Source organism: Artibeus jamaicensis, unplaced genomic scaffold (genome assembly GCF_021234435.1).
Source record: "Artibeus jamaicensis isolate MK-2021 breed Jamaican fruit bat unplaced genomic scaffold, CSHL_Jam_final scaffold_378, whole genome shotgun sequence".
In the NCBI taxonomy this organism is placed as follows: domain Eukaryota; kingdom Metazoa; phylum Chordata; class Mammalia; order Chiroptera; family Phyllostomidae; genus Artibeus; species Artibeus jamaicensis.
In genome coordinates, this window is record NW_026522044.1 from 440,628 (window position 1) to 457,309 (window position 16,682).

General features: G+C 37.2%; 1 protein-coding gene across 2 annotated transcripts in view; it reads right to left on the bottom strand.

Annotated features, from left to right (window-relative positions):
* Nucleotides 1–16,682, bottom strand: part of DOCK11 (dedicator of cytokinesis 11) — a 198,562-nt gene that overhangs the window by 71,493 nt on the left and 110,387 nt on the right. The window contains exons 24-32 of one of the 2 annotated variants that reach the window (XM_037146003.2): nucleotides 15,462–15,580; nucleotides 13,876–13,945; nucleotides 13,670–13,795; nucleotides 12,659–12,730; nucleotides 10,715–10,861; nucleotides 5,650–5,733; nucleotides 4,712–4,823; nucleotides 4,170–4,208; nucleotides 2,367–2,545 (exon numbers count right to left, since the gene is read on the bottom strand). In XM_037146003.2, coding sequence (XP_037001898.2) covers nucleotides 2,367–2,545; nucleotides 4,170–4,208; nucleotides 4,712–4,823; nucleotides 5,650–5,733; nucleotides 10,715–10,861; nucleotides 12,659–12,730; nucleotides 13,670–13,795; nucleotides 13,876–13,945; nucleotides 15,462–15,580 — 948 coding nt within the window. The remainder of the gene's footprint in view (nucleotides 1–2,366; nucleotides 2,546–4,169; nucleotides 4,209–4,711; nucleotides 4,824–5,649; nucleotides 5,734–10,714; nucleotides 10,862–12,658; nucleotides 12,731–13,669; nucleotides 13,796–13,875; nucleotides 13,946–15,461; nucleotides 15,581–16,682) is intronic. The other variant, XM_037146004.2, reaches the window with a different exon arrangement.

The window sequence follows — 16,682 nt, forward strand, 5'->3', positions numbered from 1 at the left end:
CCTGCAGTTAAGTAATAAAGTAACATCTCAAAGCTAAGCAGTTTAAATGTACTTTATACAATAATAGAACCACAAAAACTGAGAAAAAATTGTAAGTTAAAAAACTGTAATTAGCCCTGGCCAGTGTGGCTCAGTTTGTTGGAGTATCATTCCATAACTGAAAGGCTGTAAGTTCCATTCCCAGTCAGGGCACATAATGACCCCCAGTGCACACGGGAGGCAACTGATCGATGTTTCTCTCTCTTCCTTTCCCTCATTCTAAAAGCAATGAAATCATGTCTTCAGGTGAGGACAAAAAATTGTAATTGTAATTAAAGAGATATAATTGGATACAGGTGGCAGGCATTTTCTGTTTATTACAGACAAATGGGAATACTGGAGAAAAAGAATAAAATTCATCTCCAAGTAAGTTGGCTTTCCAAAGTGATACTAATAGTAAGTAACATAATTTTATTTATATCTGCATGTAAAAACAAAGGAACAAATTATGAAACAATATGTTACACCTGGAGCCATTTGATGGGGTAAGTTATTGTAAATCCACATAGTATACTTTTTCAAGTCCATAGGATTTAATGTTAATAAGATTTGAATACATATGCTAAAGGTGCAGCAAACAGCAAAAAAGCTGTGGCCTTCACACAGTGATCCATGTGTAACATATGTAAGGTTTGCAGCTACATCCACATTTACTCAGTAAGAAGAAAAAGTTCTTATTACATATTTTATATATGACATATTTATCATATCTTATATTAGTCACTTAGAAACCAATAATATACTTATTTATAAACATATATATATTAAGGGATATTTGAAAGAGTACACATGGCTACAAGAGTGTATGATTTTTGAAAAATCATGTTTATGTAACAAATCATGAGATAGTTATGCTGTTGAAACATAAAACGGTGTTTTTTGTTTCTTTTTCTAAGACAACACTTTCAGTTTATTCAGGGAAGGCAAATACATTGTTTTTATACTGTAAAAAAATTGAGTTTCCAGAGAATGATTTTTTTTCATTGAGGTGTCCATCTTTTAGATGTGAAATTGTCCTAAGCAGCTATCAAAATGTTCATCTGGGTACAAATAATTTAGTAAATATATGGACTCTCTGTTAAGAAAAAGGAGGGCATTTGCCAGTGAAGAGGACAGAAGCTTTGGGAAGCCACCCAGGAAGTCCAGCATCAAAATCATTTAACATGATGCTCAAACAGTGGGTCTAGGGACAGAGTGCAGGGGAACAACTGGTTACAAACAAAATCACTGAAAACAATGCCTAAATCCACCAGCCTGTTCAGTCAAAATGGCTGACCCACTAGCCCAGATAAATATTTTAGCAAATTAAATGCTTTAGAGGTGGCGTGCCCTTCATCAAAGTAGAGTCAATGAGAGATTCCAGGCCCAAGGACTGCTTGAGAAAGCATTACTTCATGGACCATTCCAACATGTTGGATTGGCATGCCAAGAATCCTGCCTGATATTCTATTATCAGGTTTCAGTGTGGGAATGGCAGGTTTAATATTTTTTTTTGTCTTACAACTCTGACTATACAAAGGGACTTCTACATCTTTCTGGATGTGTTTAATAAAGGTTGGTTTGTAATAACTTTTGGGGCATATATACTAGCAAATAACAACATCCTTGTTATTTGCTAACTCATAAATATTAAATGTTTTGGGGTGACTTATAGTTGGACATGATAGTGGCAGTCAAGGCCATGCACTGATATCCTGGAGAGCACAATCCACAGTGATGCTGCCATCTGTGACAGTAATGTTTATTTCCTCAGTGCCAGTGACAAAAGAAAAACAATCGGGAGGCAGGAGTGGATAGGACAGCTATTAAATGTAGTGAAGAAATTCCACAGGACTAAAGAAACTATCAAAAGGAAGAATGAAATAGTTTGACATCATAAAATAAACCCTACTTCTGATAAAACACAGTCAGCTTGAATTTGTGAATAACCAATAGGATTCAAAGTGACTATTTATTTTAAGATTTTATTTATTTATTTTTAGAGAGAGGGGATGGGAGAGAAGTTTCGATGTGAGAAACATACAGATTGCTTGCCTCTTGCTCAAAGAAACTATTTTCAATTGCAATCTCATTCTTAGTATTTTCCCAGAATCCTTACTCCTGGGAGGAAAGCAGGGCAAAACACGGCCAAAGGGAGAAACCACCATTTTTCTTTAACAGTTAACTAAACAATACTTTCAAGACCTAATCATTTGAAACCGAATCAAACCTTATTTGTAAAAATAAGTTCATCAATATTCATATTATGTCCTTACTGAAAACTTTATCTTCAATATAAAATCTTAACAGAAATTTACTGATTCAGATGATTATATACACATGCTTACCTTATGCTGGTATCTAGTATCAAATGCATGTTTTATCAAAAGATTCTTTACAACAGAGATAGCTGTATATCTGATCTCATAATTGTCTTGCAGAGCAATGGAGGTTTCTCTCAGAAGTAGGCCAACCAAGAAGTGATGCTTGCAATATTCATCTGATAAACTGTATTCAAGATTTGAATCTGCAGTACAATGAAATTTAAAACCCATCCATAAAAATATTCAAAATTTATTTTAATATTAAAATACTATATTTATTATTCAGTAATTATGTGATCATGCTAGCAAGAGCTATTCTTTTACTATTAATAAACCTGAACAATTATTTTACCATATAGAATGAGCATGCAAAATTTTACAAGACAGGGGCACTCATAATTAGGGCTAGATGAAAGCCTTAATGATAATTTCAATGGGTACGATTGTCCCTAGATTCTTTTCCCCTCTAGATTTTTTTTAACTCTTAGGACAGAACCTAGAATGAAAGAATACCATGGCAATACCTTAACACATTTCTTTATTATCTGATGAAACTAGTTACAAGTACAAATTGAAGTAATTTTATATGACAATACTTAATTTACTCATCTGTTTATAGTTGTAAATTAGGAAAAGGAAGAGAAACTAGACAACTGAATCCTTCTAATAGTACTAACTATTGGCTGTTCTATATTCTAGTAAATGTTGCATATTGACCTGAATACAACGGGATAAAAGAGCAGTAAGAAAAGCAGCCTCATCTCACTCCAATTCATCATGACACAAATACAATTCTTTTATTTCACAAAATCTACACTTCAAACTATGTCTTCCACTCCCTATTATAGCCTCAATCCATTTTCAATCCTAGCTGCTAATATCCTAGTTGGGACTTGCCTTATAACTTTCTTAGCAGGGATTGTGATCAAGCTTAATTTCTACAGTAGGTTTCTACCATATTTCCTCTAGCCTATCGCTTAATTTAGTTAGGCCATAAAGCTAAAGGATACATCTTTTATTATTATGTTTGGCCTCTTCACTTAATATAATGCTATGCATTCGGTTAGGAGTTAATAAATGCTGTGAATAGCCCGATTGAATCTGAAATCCTGATGATCTGCCCACCCCTTCTTTTCTCTGAGTTCCTCATAGCTATTAATAAATATTGGGAGAGGTAATGTGAGCTATACATGCTCAAAATCTAGTAAGAGAGTGACTGAATATTTTCCCTCCATTTTCACTGGCTGTAATTCAATCACTAAAACCACTGCTCAGCAGCTACCCCTAGAAACCCAAACAGCTGATTTTCTTCCTGCCATTGCTCAAGCTCTTTGTGAATCCCCATCACTTTCTAAGCACAAGGGCCAGTACTGACTTACCTGGGTGGCCTTATCTGGATAGATTTTGCAATGGTAGTGAGTTTTTCACTTCAGTGGTTTAAATAAATCTAATCAGATGAACTCATCCACACCTTCAAAACTGCACCCAAGCAGTCATGACACAGGGTCAGAGAGAAGCAAGGCAAGCATGGGAGATGACACATACTTAAAGGACAGCTCCCCAGTATTCCTGTGCTGGCTTGAGTTGGAACTTGTTTCCTGATGATGGTATTTTAAAGTTGATTCCTCTAGCAATCAACACTCAAACTTATTTTAAAAGCAAACAAACACACCACCTAACTCATTTTCAGGGTACATTAACTAAAGCCTCCTTTTGGCTAGGGAGGATTTGAAAAGCAAACAAAGTCCCCGTCCACATTATACATTCACCAAATCAACTGTTTTTAAAGAAAGCAAACTACTTTAGAGTGAACCGAGTTAAACCTACCTACTGAAGTCAAACGGTCCACCGCAAATGAAAAAAAATCTAATTAATATATGAAAAGAAAAGGGACAAATAAAAAACATAGTAACATAAGAATAGTGCTACACAACAAAGCATTCAATAAAACTAACAATGGAGATAACTGAAGTTATTTCAAAATTAATACATACATATTACTACTTTATTCTGTCTTTATACATTTCTCTTGATGCTTCTTTCAGAAGTACATTTATATGGTTTTCTTAATTCAGCCTCATAAGAGTCCAAACACTACTACAGAGAACAATTTTACTAATATCTAACGTCTATGTTTAAGCAACAATCTACGTAGCACACCAGATTTCTTCATGCTGCGAATGCTACCACAGTAACACTACTATTAAATAAATGCAGAATACCATCAACAAATCTACCTTCAGGTAGTAACAATTCTGAGGTTACCTTTAAACTGACTGGTTTAACCAGAAAATACAATATTATACTGCACTAAGGCTAGCAAAAAAGAGAAAACACAATTCCAAATGACGGAAAAGACAAATACCTACCTTGAACTCGCTGAAGTTTAGGCTTTGCAAATGCCATTGGCAAATTCAAAGGAATGTAATGTTCGTGATTACAAACTGTTTGCAGAAATTCAAACTTGTATTCGGCTAGAACCTAAATGACAGGAAATTATATACAAATTCATATTCAGTAGGCATTTCCTATTTTAATCATTGCATACAGAACATTAATTTTCAAAACAGAAGTGTTCAGTATTTTAAGCACACTTAGAGAGCTGAGCTATGCAGGAAAGAGTTAACATAACAGGCCCAAGACTAGTGTCCTTAAAAACTGGGTGGTTGTTGGCTAGCATTTGGGAAATTGGATTTAGAAACATTCCCTACATGATAAGGGTGTAACCTTTAGTGCCAGCCTGCTCAAACTCTCGGTACAAATAATGTGATTTATGGTGGACACCTGCTTTGCTTTCCTTTCCAAAACTCTGGAATTTTGACCAGCCTCCAATACATGAACTGTCCCCGATAACAACCCTAAACCCCAAATGGGCTTCACTGAAGAGAAGTATTGCACGTGTGTGGCTGCATTTGCACTGCTGGAGAGAAGGGGTGCTATGTGACCCCTCACAGGAGGAAGGGCATGCTCAGGAAGCTTGCACACAGACTGCCAAGGGCTCCCCTCAAAATCTTTTCCCCTTACTGATCCAGCTCAGGATCCTTGCTGTGTCATCATAATGAATCTTCGCCATGAGCATGACTCTGTGTTGAGTCCTATGAGTCTTTCTATCAAACCACCAAACACGTGGGTGGTCTTGGGGGACCTCCAGAATACTAGCAATAATCCCTTCTTTAAAGTATAGCTACACTCCAAGTGCCTAAATGAAAACAGCAGTTCCAAATCCTCCAGTGGACAATAAATGTCACCCTTGGTCTCACACTCTATAATGTCTGACATCTACTACAGTTAGGTCCTTGTACCTTACCTTAGGATCTTTGGGGCTGAATCCAGATATATAGTCATTTATCAAATTGAAAACAAATCCTCTATCCATTAAGGACAAGCAGCGCTGTAGAAACCAAATCAAAATGAACAGTCAGCTGTATACGGCTAAGTCTGTCAAGTATAAATTTTTTAAATCTTTTTAATTAGTTCCACATGTATGGATGACATTTTTCTCTTTTACAGATAATAGAAAACAGCTTTCAGAACATTAGGTAACCTTAAAGAAAGAGACAAAGGGCAAGTGATTTATCACTGGAACTGGAACACCAACTGTACAATGTAGAAATAAAACTATATATATATATATATATATATATATATATATATATATATATATCACACACACACACACACACACACACACACACATCTCTGTATACATATATCCACGCATAAACATACATAAAACACATATATGTAATCTATTCGGCTGTAGAGCCTCAGTTTGGTCAACTCTCAAAGGGTAAAGTGGCCATTTAGCTACTGAAAGTGAAGCTTGCCTATGTAAACATTTCAGATCACATGATAAGTTTTTGTTTGTATCTTGTGAGGTCTTGGTTGTAAAAACGTTCTTCTTCTGTGACAGCCCTCCTAGTTATTCATATCTGCCCGCTGTCACTCCTAGATAAGGCTCTCATTACCTTGCCAACTGAACAAATGTAGTTAGCCTCCTGAACAGTTTTCATGACTAATCTTTCCATTCGAGTGCTTCCACATTAATCTCTAACTCCAGCCCTAATCGTGTCACCTTCCTGCCTAAAAGTTTTCAAGAGTTCCTACTGCATCTAATAAAATTTCTAATTCCTTACCTTAGCAATCAAGGACCCTCACAATCATGTTCCAACCTACTTTTCTAGTTCTGTTTTCCAATACAGCTTATATATGTGTTATGCCCTCAAGATGCCCTGTATAGTCCCACCTCTGGGTCTTTGCTCATGCATGCCAGGAGTAGCTAGAAATTCTATCCCAATGTCTACCTAATCCTGCCCACTCTTCAATATTCTGGTGAAGTTCCATCTTCCTTAACCACCTTGGTCTACAGGTCCTTTTGAGCACTTTATTCTTACTAGTTTGCACTTACTTACTCTTTTCCTGTGTTTTCACCTAGACAGAACAATAGGAACTACCTCTTTTTCTTTATGTTCTCCATAGCACGTAGAACAGGGGTCATTTTCACTTGGGGCCACCTCAGCCTCATGGTTGCCTTCAAAGGGCTGAATGCAATTTTAGGACTGTATAAATGTAACTACTCCTTAACTGTTAAGGATTTGAAATGACACATTTAGCCCTTTGAAGGCAACCATGAGGCTGATGTGGCCCCTGGTTAAAATGACTTTGACACTCTTGACCTAGAATATTCCTGTGAAATAGAAGGAACTCAATATTGATTAAGCAGCTGTCTGCATCTCACTTCTCACCTGTCCTTTTAACTTCTCCTGCCACTACCCTAGGTTGCATCCTCATCACCTCTTAATTTCTTGAGGTAGGCTTCTGTTTACTCATTCAACCAACAGAACATTTGGAGGATCTACGGTGTTTGAGACAATGTATTACATTCTAGAGAAATACAAAGGTGATTAACACATGGTCTTTACCCTTGTCCGATAATAAAGAAAAATAATTAAAATACAGCACAATAAGGGTAAAACCGGAAGGGGTGACAGACACTGCATGGGAAGGTTAAGGAAGAGGTGAGTTTCTAAAAGATGCATGGACTCTACCAGGCAGACAAGGGAGAGGGATTAATCTTCTATTTAGTAATCTTGACTCTGGTCTTTTCCTTACTTCTTCTGTCATACCAGCAATAAAATTATCCTCAAAAAAATCTTTGGTGTTCCCCATTGCATACAAATCAAAATCTAATTTTCTTAGCCTGATATTTAAATAAGGCTTACCATCATCAGGCACCAGGTGGCCTTTCCAGCTATAAGTAAATGTGTGTCTCTGAACAATGACTTCTTGTTCGACCCTAAACAGTTTCAGAATGTGGATGTTGCATCTTTGCTTATGGACCCCTCTACCTGCGACACCTTCAACTCCTATCTTGGGGAACTATTCTTCTAGTCTCTGTTCATACTCCCTGGTTATAATCCCCTTTCTGGTTTTCCTTTTGCGTTGTGTATACTTTCAGCGCAACATTCATCACACTTTAACTTGTCCAATAATAAATAACTTGTCCACATTGAAATGTGCATTTCAATGTGATTGCCTCTTGCATCCTTGAGCCCTCATGTAGGAGATGGACAAATGTCTGTTAACTTGAATTTAAGCAAATACTGCTATTAGATCAACTATGTTCTAGTTCCTTTACACAGTAAACTTCAAGTTTAAACTCCATGGAAGAAAGTGCAATTTTACCTTTCAGATTAGTTTCACTTTAAAAAGATGTGTGGATGTTTCGTTTTTAATACACATCAAACGCTATGTAATAGTGTTAGAACTTTATTTTAACTCTGCCAAAGAGAGATCTTATATCAAACCACTTTAGAAAGCTGATACCTGGCTGTGAATTTTTAATAAAACGAAGGTAATGTTAGATATCTAAATTGCTTTAATGCATTACTGATAGTCAACTTTTTAGGGTAAGATCAATACATGAAGAGCTGGGACGAGAAGGGGAGTGGAAAGAAGCACATAAAACTAAGTGCACTACAAACCTATGACCCTTCTCTGCAATGAAGCAAATGGTGTTGTTACCCACCTTACAGCACTGCATTCTAGCATTGCCCTTTACATACTGATAACAACAAAATATAATGATCAATGCACTGTCTCCCATAAGTATAAAAATTTCTAATACCTCTCAAACAAAATAATCTCACTGACCAATATTAACAATTTGCATCTACATGTTGGAGCAACATGTAGACTGTGGTTATATGACCACACAAGTTGCTTTAATGCAAGAGATGCAACTTCAAAAGGCCAACAGGGATCAGAGAAATGATGCAAATGCATAAAGAAAGTAAAAGGTATACTAAGGAGTGGTGAGGATTTTGGCAACCGGTCTAAAGGCATTCAAATTATTATATTTGAAAAACCACCATGTGAAACAAGCAAAACATGCCTCTGAATAAGCCACATGTGTGGTACCTCTTATTTAATTAATTGGACATTAAAATGGTAGGGGGAAAAATCAAACTTTGGCTCTTTACCAAAACTGATAAATCAGACTTCTGGCCAAGATGGAGGCGTAGGTGGAAACACTGTGCCTCCTTGAACAACCAACTTTAAAGACAACAAAATTTTAGTAACAAAAACGCAACCAAAACACAGAAAACTGAACTATATGGAAGTCTGACAACAATGTACCGTTCATCCAGACCGATAAGAGGGGCGGAGCCAGTAGCAGAGTGGGGTCGGGCAGGAAAGATTCCCTGACCCAGGCACACAGGCAGCTATGGACCGATCCCAGGTGTGGGGTAGCCACTGGCGGACCCAGTGAGGGCACGAGGCAGCTGGCTGACTGTGGTCACACATTCGTGCGCAGATAAAGCGGGCAAAGGAGTGAGCAGTGAGACAAACCGCACAGGCCCCAGTGGCAGGAAGCAGCAGAGGGGACCACTATTGTCCCTCTGTGACCCCACCCCCACATACAGCATCACAAACCAGCAACTGGGTCGCCCCACCCTGGTGAACACCTAGGGCTCCGCCCCTCATACATAACAGGTGTGAACAGACCCAAAACAATGTGGCTCAAGAAGAACTCAAAGCTCCAGGGCCAATAACTCTAAGCAACCAAGAAAATAGCCAACCTATCAGATGCACAGTTCAAAACACTGGTTATCAGGATGCTCACAGAACTGGTTGATTTTAGTCACAAATTAGAAGAACAAACGAAGGCTAAACTAAGTAAAATGAAGGGAAATGCACAGGGAACCAATAGTGATGGAGAGAAAACTGAGACTAAAATCAATGGAGTTGGCCAGAAGGAAGAAAAAAATGACCAAACAGAAAAGAATAAAGAAATAAGAATTCAAAAAATTGAGGAGAGGCTTAGGAACTTCCAGGACATCTTTAAATGTTCCAACATCCGAATTATAGGGGTACCAGAAGGGGAAGAGGAAGAGCAACAAGTGGAAAACTTATCTGAACAAATAATAAAGGAGAATTTCCCCAATCTGGCAAAGGTAATAGACTTCCAGGAAATCCAGGAAGCTCAGAGAGTCCCAAAGGAGTTGGACCCAAGGAGGAACACACCAAGGCACATCATCATTACATTAGCCAAGATTAAAATGAAGGAGAGAATCCTAGAAGCAGCAAGAGACAAGGGGACAGTCACCTACAAAGGAGTTCCCATCAGACTGTCAGCTGATTTCTCAAAACAAACCTTATAGGCAAGAAGGGGCTAGAAAGAGGTATTCCAAGTCATGAAAGGCAAGGACCACAAGATTACTCTATCCAGCAAAGCTTTCATTTAGAATGGAAGGGCAGATAAAGTGCTTCTCAGATAAGGTCAAATTCAAGAAGTTCATCATCACCAAGCCCTTATGATATGAAATGTTAAAGGGACTTATCTAAGAAAAATGAGATAAAAAAGATGAACAGTGAAAGGACAGCAAACTCACTGTTATTAACAACCATACCTAAAACAAAAGCAAACTAAGAGGACAGCTAGATCAGGAATGGAACCATAGAAATGGAGATCACATGGAGGGTTAGCAACAGGGGAGTGGGAAGAGGAGAAGGGGGGAGAAGGTACAGAGAATAAGCAGCATAGATGGAAGGTAGAAAATAGGGGGAGGATAAGAATAGTATGGGAAATACAGAATCTAAATAACTTGTGACACATGGACATAAACTAAGGAGGGAATGGTGGGAGAGGGGGTGTGCAGGGTAGAGGGGAATGAAAGGGGGAAATAGGACAACTGTAATGGCATAATCAATAAAATATATTTAAAAAAATAATTTGATAAATAGTTACTCCAGCAGTGTTATAAAGACATAGCTGAGTCTCTAGAAATTAGGTAACTTTTTCCTCTGGCTTTAAAAATGATATTGGTGGAGAATAGTTTCCTATCATGTTTTGGTTGCCTTTAACTCACCTTCAGGAAACTGGCCAAACTATAATTGACATTTCTGGACTCATCAGGAATCTCCGCATAACGAATAGTCACATGGGGAATTATTGCAAGAAGCAAAGAATGTAAGACATGGTGATATGTCTCAGGAAATCTCTGGCCTCTGGGAAGCTTAAATGAAATAGGCATAGAGAAAAGTCAGAGTTCAAAAAGGTCTAAATCAATTATCATTTTTATTTTCACAACTTAAAAGTGATATATTTTACATCATTATGGAAACTATCTAGACATCTTATAATAAACGGTAGGTAATCGGCTGAAATCATCAACAAGAGTAGGTCATCTGCTCTGGCTGGGTAGTTTAGTTGGTTGGAATGTCATCCCATACCCCAAAGGTTGTGGGTTCCATTCCTGGTCAGGGCACATACTCAGGTTGTAGGTTCAGTCCTTCACTGGGGCACATGCAGAATGTAACCAAGCACTTGCTCACTCTCTCTCTCCCTCAATCCCATCCCCCCTTTCTCTCTCTCTCTCTCTCTCTAAAAGTAATAAACATATCAGTTAATAATTTAAAAAAGAGTAAGTCATTCATTCTGACATAATTTTAGAATCGTTCATCACATGCAAATTCCAGCTTTTAATTCCAATTTTCCCTGACACACAAAACAGATGCATCATCCATGCATCTCAATTTCAGCAAACCCTTTCTCTGAAAATCATAATTATAATAATACATATGAAAATATTTTTTATTTTACAAGTTTTGGCTTTACAATTCTATCACTAAGAAAATTACTTTGTACCTTAAAAACAGTTTGAAAACACAACTAAATGTCTATATTACATTCCAAAAACACATCTATTACATAAAGTATTTTCAACCTTGTACATGCCTTAGACCTTTTTAAAAGAAAGTGTATTTCTGATTTGGTACTTGTTCTTCCAAATGAATATTTTTAACATAGACATTTTTAAACCAAAGACAAATAAATAGAAAGCTTCAAAGATAATGCAGTTTACACGGCAAATACCTCATAGGAAAGGATCTAGGTGGAAGAGTCTGTCAAGATTAGACTTTAAAAAATATGAATGGTCAGTGTCAGAGCTCAGATTTATGCAATACATTTTAAATTTATTTTATTTTTCAATTAAAGTTTACATTCAATATTCTTTTGTATCAGTTTCATGTGTACAGCATAGTACTCAGATAATCATATAAAGTTTTCCCAATACCCACCTGACACCACACATAGTTATTACACTATCAATGACTGTATTCCCTATGTTGCACTTTACATCCCTGTTACTGTTTTGTAACTACCAACTAATACTTCTTAATCCCTTCACCTTTTTCTACCCAGTCTCCTAACTACCCCTCCCCTCTGGCAACTATCTGTCTGTTCTCTGTGTCTGAGTCTGTTTCTATTTTATTTGTTCATTTATATTGTTACACATATTCCACATATTAAATGAAATCATACACTATTTGTCTTTATCAGACTAGCTTATTTCTCTTACCATAATACTCCCCAGGTCCATCCATACTGTTGCAAAGGGTAAGATTTCCTTCTTTTTATGGCTGTGTATTTCACTGTGTAAATGAATCATACCTATTTTACCCACTCATTTACTGATGGCTATTTGGACTGTTCCCAGATCTTGGTGATTGTAAATAACACTACAATGGACACAGGGGTGTGTATATTCTTTCAAATTAGTGTTTTGGGTTTCTTCAGATATGTCCCCAGAAGTGGAATCACTGGGTCATAATCATAAGGCATTTTTAATTTTTTAAGAACCTTCCATACTGCTTTCCTTAGTGGCTACACAATACATTTTTAAAGCAAAATTGAAAAAATGAAGGGCTAAGAGCCCTTAAATATAAAAGGAGATTTGCATGGCACGGCTACCTGTGAATACAATTAGCCTTCTTCATCTATGCTAAGTATCACCCTTGAGCCTACTCACCTTAATTTTATTCTCTTCCAACAAGTATGTGGCCATAGACTTTGCAATAATTTCAAAGAAAAACCATGAGTACTAAAAAACAAATAAGTAAAACCAATCTTTAATAGTTATTCAAATTTTGAAACTTAGCAAAGTTTAACAAATTCATGTGCACCTTATCTCTAACTTGAATAACATTTTACAGTGATCCTAATTCATAATCGAGGTTGCACAGAAGAACTTAAAGTGGTGTTGGCAGAAAGGTAAGGCTGTACCTCAGAGCCTGCTGTGATGTACAAAGGGCCTTTGGTAAAAATGTTTGCCTAGTGGAAAAGGATGTTTTCACATGCACATTGTTTTGAATTTCCCACACATGATGATAAAAGCAAACAAACTCATAATTTATTTTATTATTGCTTTTAGACTGTCTTTAGACAATAAGTGTCATGACTGCCTGTACCCAGTGGGGGACCCACCCCTGCCCTTGGTACAACACTGGGGCTGCTCATGTAGCATTGATGGTGGCCTACATACTGTAATTTAAAGGTACAGGGAAGCCTCAAGAAGACATATCCTCAGACACCTGAAATTGAAATTCTACCATTAACAAAAGAAATTATAAAAATAATGATGATAATAAGAGCCACCATTTGAGTGCATAGTATGTGCCAGAAACAATGTCTTAAATGCTTCATTTATATTTTGGAAATGAGGGACTGAGGCTGAGAGATGCTAAATAATAGCCCCGGGCTCACAGAACTATTAAGTGGTGAATACACGATAGGATTCTAACTCAGGTCTACCCAATCCAAAATTCTTCCTATTACACATTTGACTGAGGTCAGGGGGTGGTTGGGGGCGGTGAAGAGAATGACCTTCTAGAGAACTTGAGAGGAAAGAATGCACGGGCAAAGTGATGAGGACAGTGAGGGTCTCAGGAGTTAATGATGAAAGACTACAACTGAAACTGGAGGAGAGCAAACAACTACATCTCTGGCTGTTTTTTTTCTCTGTTGTGTTCTGTTTCCTTACCTTTAGCAGCTTGTTTATTGCTAGAAAGTCTGCAGACTGTTTCAATATTGCTATCATTGTAGTAGCCAGAGTTTCATGTATTAGGTGGACCTGAGGAGCACTTGGTTTTTCAGGCCAGAAGTTATACTACAGATAAAGACAGTTAACTGTAAGACAAAATTCTCACACAAAATCAACTGTTCAGAAATCAAGCTTACTCCACAAACCTTTATGAAGGATCTTAAATAATTATCCAAGCCTTCTTCATGACACTTTGATACGATATGTAAAAGAACCCTGAAACAACATTCACAAAGTCAGCATGTCTGGCTACAATTAATTACCATACTTTTGATTGTTAGATAAGACCATTGTATCTAACCCTAGAAATACTTATGGCTGCCTGAATAATTAAAGCTGAAATGATCGCATAAGATGTAGTGGTAGTTTGGGTCTGACCAAAATTTCCATATCTATTATGCTCAAGGCCTTGGCAAATATAATTCCTGGTTCAAAAGAAGGAAATTATATTTTGGCAACACAGAAGGTCCATCTCCTTTAGAAATCTCTGTATACATTTAAATCATAGCTACTATGTAGTAAAAGACATTGAGTAAGGCAAACATTGAAATCCCTTCCAGTGAGAAGAAAGGAAATACAAAAATAAAACATGCAGCATGTCAACAGATGGCGGGGGAAGTGAGAGACAGGACATGGAAGTAAATATAAAAATCAGAAAGTTTTAAAGTTAAGAGATTAGCAATGTGGTTCTCAAAGTTTAGCATATGCATCAGAATCACCTGGAGGGCTGGCTGCTCCACCCTTCTCTCAGTTTCTCATTTTCTACGTCTGGAGTGAAGTTCAGTGATTAGCATTTTAAATAAGGTCCCAGGTGATACAGACACTGCTGGTCTGGGCACCACATTTGGAGAACCCCTGAACTAGAGTAATGCTTCTTAAATTTCCAACCAGACTATCCCCAACAGCAAGCAGAGAAGAGCAAACAGTATGCAGGTGTGTGTAGCTTGAATCCTGACAGTGCCAACAGCAGAAGCAGCAAGGCCAGAAACACCAGCACTAAGCTCATAATGTTTTTTTAAAAAACCCTGTTTTAATTGCAAAATTCAGATGCATTTTGTGTTCTGTTCTACAGTATATCCATATTTGTTTCATAATAAAAACAACACTTATACTTTCAAAAAATTGATGGCTTGGGGCAACTCTGTCCAATATATGAGAGTCACTAGCCAGAAGTTGCTATATAATTTAAATGGAATACAACTGAAAATTCAGTTTGTCGGTAACACTAGCCACCTAGTGCTCAAGTGCTGATAGATAAATGTGGCTAATGGCTACCATATTGAATAGCAGAAGTGTAGTAGTACATTTCCATGATTGGAGAAAGTTCTGCTGTACAATATTGGTCAAGGGCAATGGATCTCAAACTCTGTTGCATTATGGAATCACCTGGGAAACAAAAAAAAATACTGAAGCCGAATTCTACCACCAGAGATTCTGCCTTAATTGGTATGAAGTGTGGACTGGTGGAGGACTTACTAAAAGCTTCCCAGGTGATCCTAACATGAAGCAAAGTGTTAGAACCTTTAGTCAAGGAAAACATGTTTAAGTTTTTACTATGGCTTATGGTGTATCTATCCCTGGGGATACAAGACCCCCAGTCTGAATGAAACTAAAGAAAACTGATACGAAATTTCTGAATTTCAGGTTCTCATTTGGAATAACCAATTTATATTTAAAATGAACACAAAAGGAAACATAACTGATTTCTTGGTATTACAACACCAAAACTCACATGGTGCAGTTGATAGGAACGTCATCTTCATGGGTCATATTTGTGAGAACTCGGAAGAGTTGCATAAGAATTACAGGTAGAAACTGTATCATGACTTGGATCTCCATGGCATGCAAACACTAAAATAAGTCATTATTAGTTATGAGAACAAACACAAATATGGTATAACTTGCAAATGTGAAACAATGAAAACTTAAGCGATGAGAAATATATTCACTAGAACATAAGCTCATTTTAATGTGAACTTCATAGAATAGGGGACTTTTGTTCATTATTTTATCCACATCTCTATTTTGGCACTCACATCTTATTTGTATACTTAATATTAAATGCTTTACTGAAGATAACAAGTATAACTAAAATAGACAGGTTTTGGAATAAAGACAATAGACTTGGGGTAAACCAACACTCAACTGAGGAGGGGGGATGTGTTTGGAGGTGCTGCAGATGCCTACCAGCCCCCAGCATTTAGTGTGTTTTACAAGAGAATGTGGGCTGTCAGTTAACCTGGTGAGAAGTGGCAGTCAATAAAGTATATTTCCATATATAGTTGGCTTTACATTGGCACCATGTACAAAACTGAGAAAGTTTTGCATTCTAACACTCTCATAATATACTTCTTCAAAGTGCTAGCACTCCGACTGTAGTGATAGGTGTATTAACATCAAAAAGAAATGTGTTCATATACACCCAGAAATGATACATGCAGCAAATTTTGTCAAATTTCTTTCTTCTTCCTTCCCTTCTCTCCACATTCATTCACTCACTCCCTCATTTAAACAACCAGCCAACCAAAACACGAAAACAAATCTCACTGAGCACCTCCTACTATAGCTATTCAACGTTCAGTACTATGGGAGATACTGAGACAGATGAGCCAAGTCTCTGTGCCTAAGGAACTCAATGCAGTTATTTCTCTCTGAGTCTCCCTGACTTTTTCTCCATCTTCCCATCCTAACTCTCACCATCGCTTTTCAGGACACTGTCATCTATGTCTGAGTCACCTCAACTGTGACCTCTTAGGTCTTTTGCAACTTCTCTTCAGATACATACAGCAAGATGTTGAAATCAAGGACCTCATGGTCTATCCTTCAAGTGTTTTCTTCTTTCCCATCCCTCGCTTCTACCTTTACTACCATCATTCCTTTTTATGACCTTCTCACCTATAACTAAAATAGTCTAATAATAACTTTCTAGTAAGGTCTCCATACGATTTCTCTT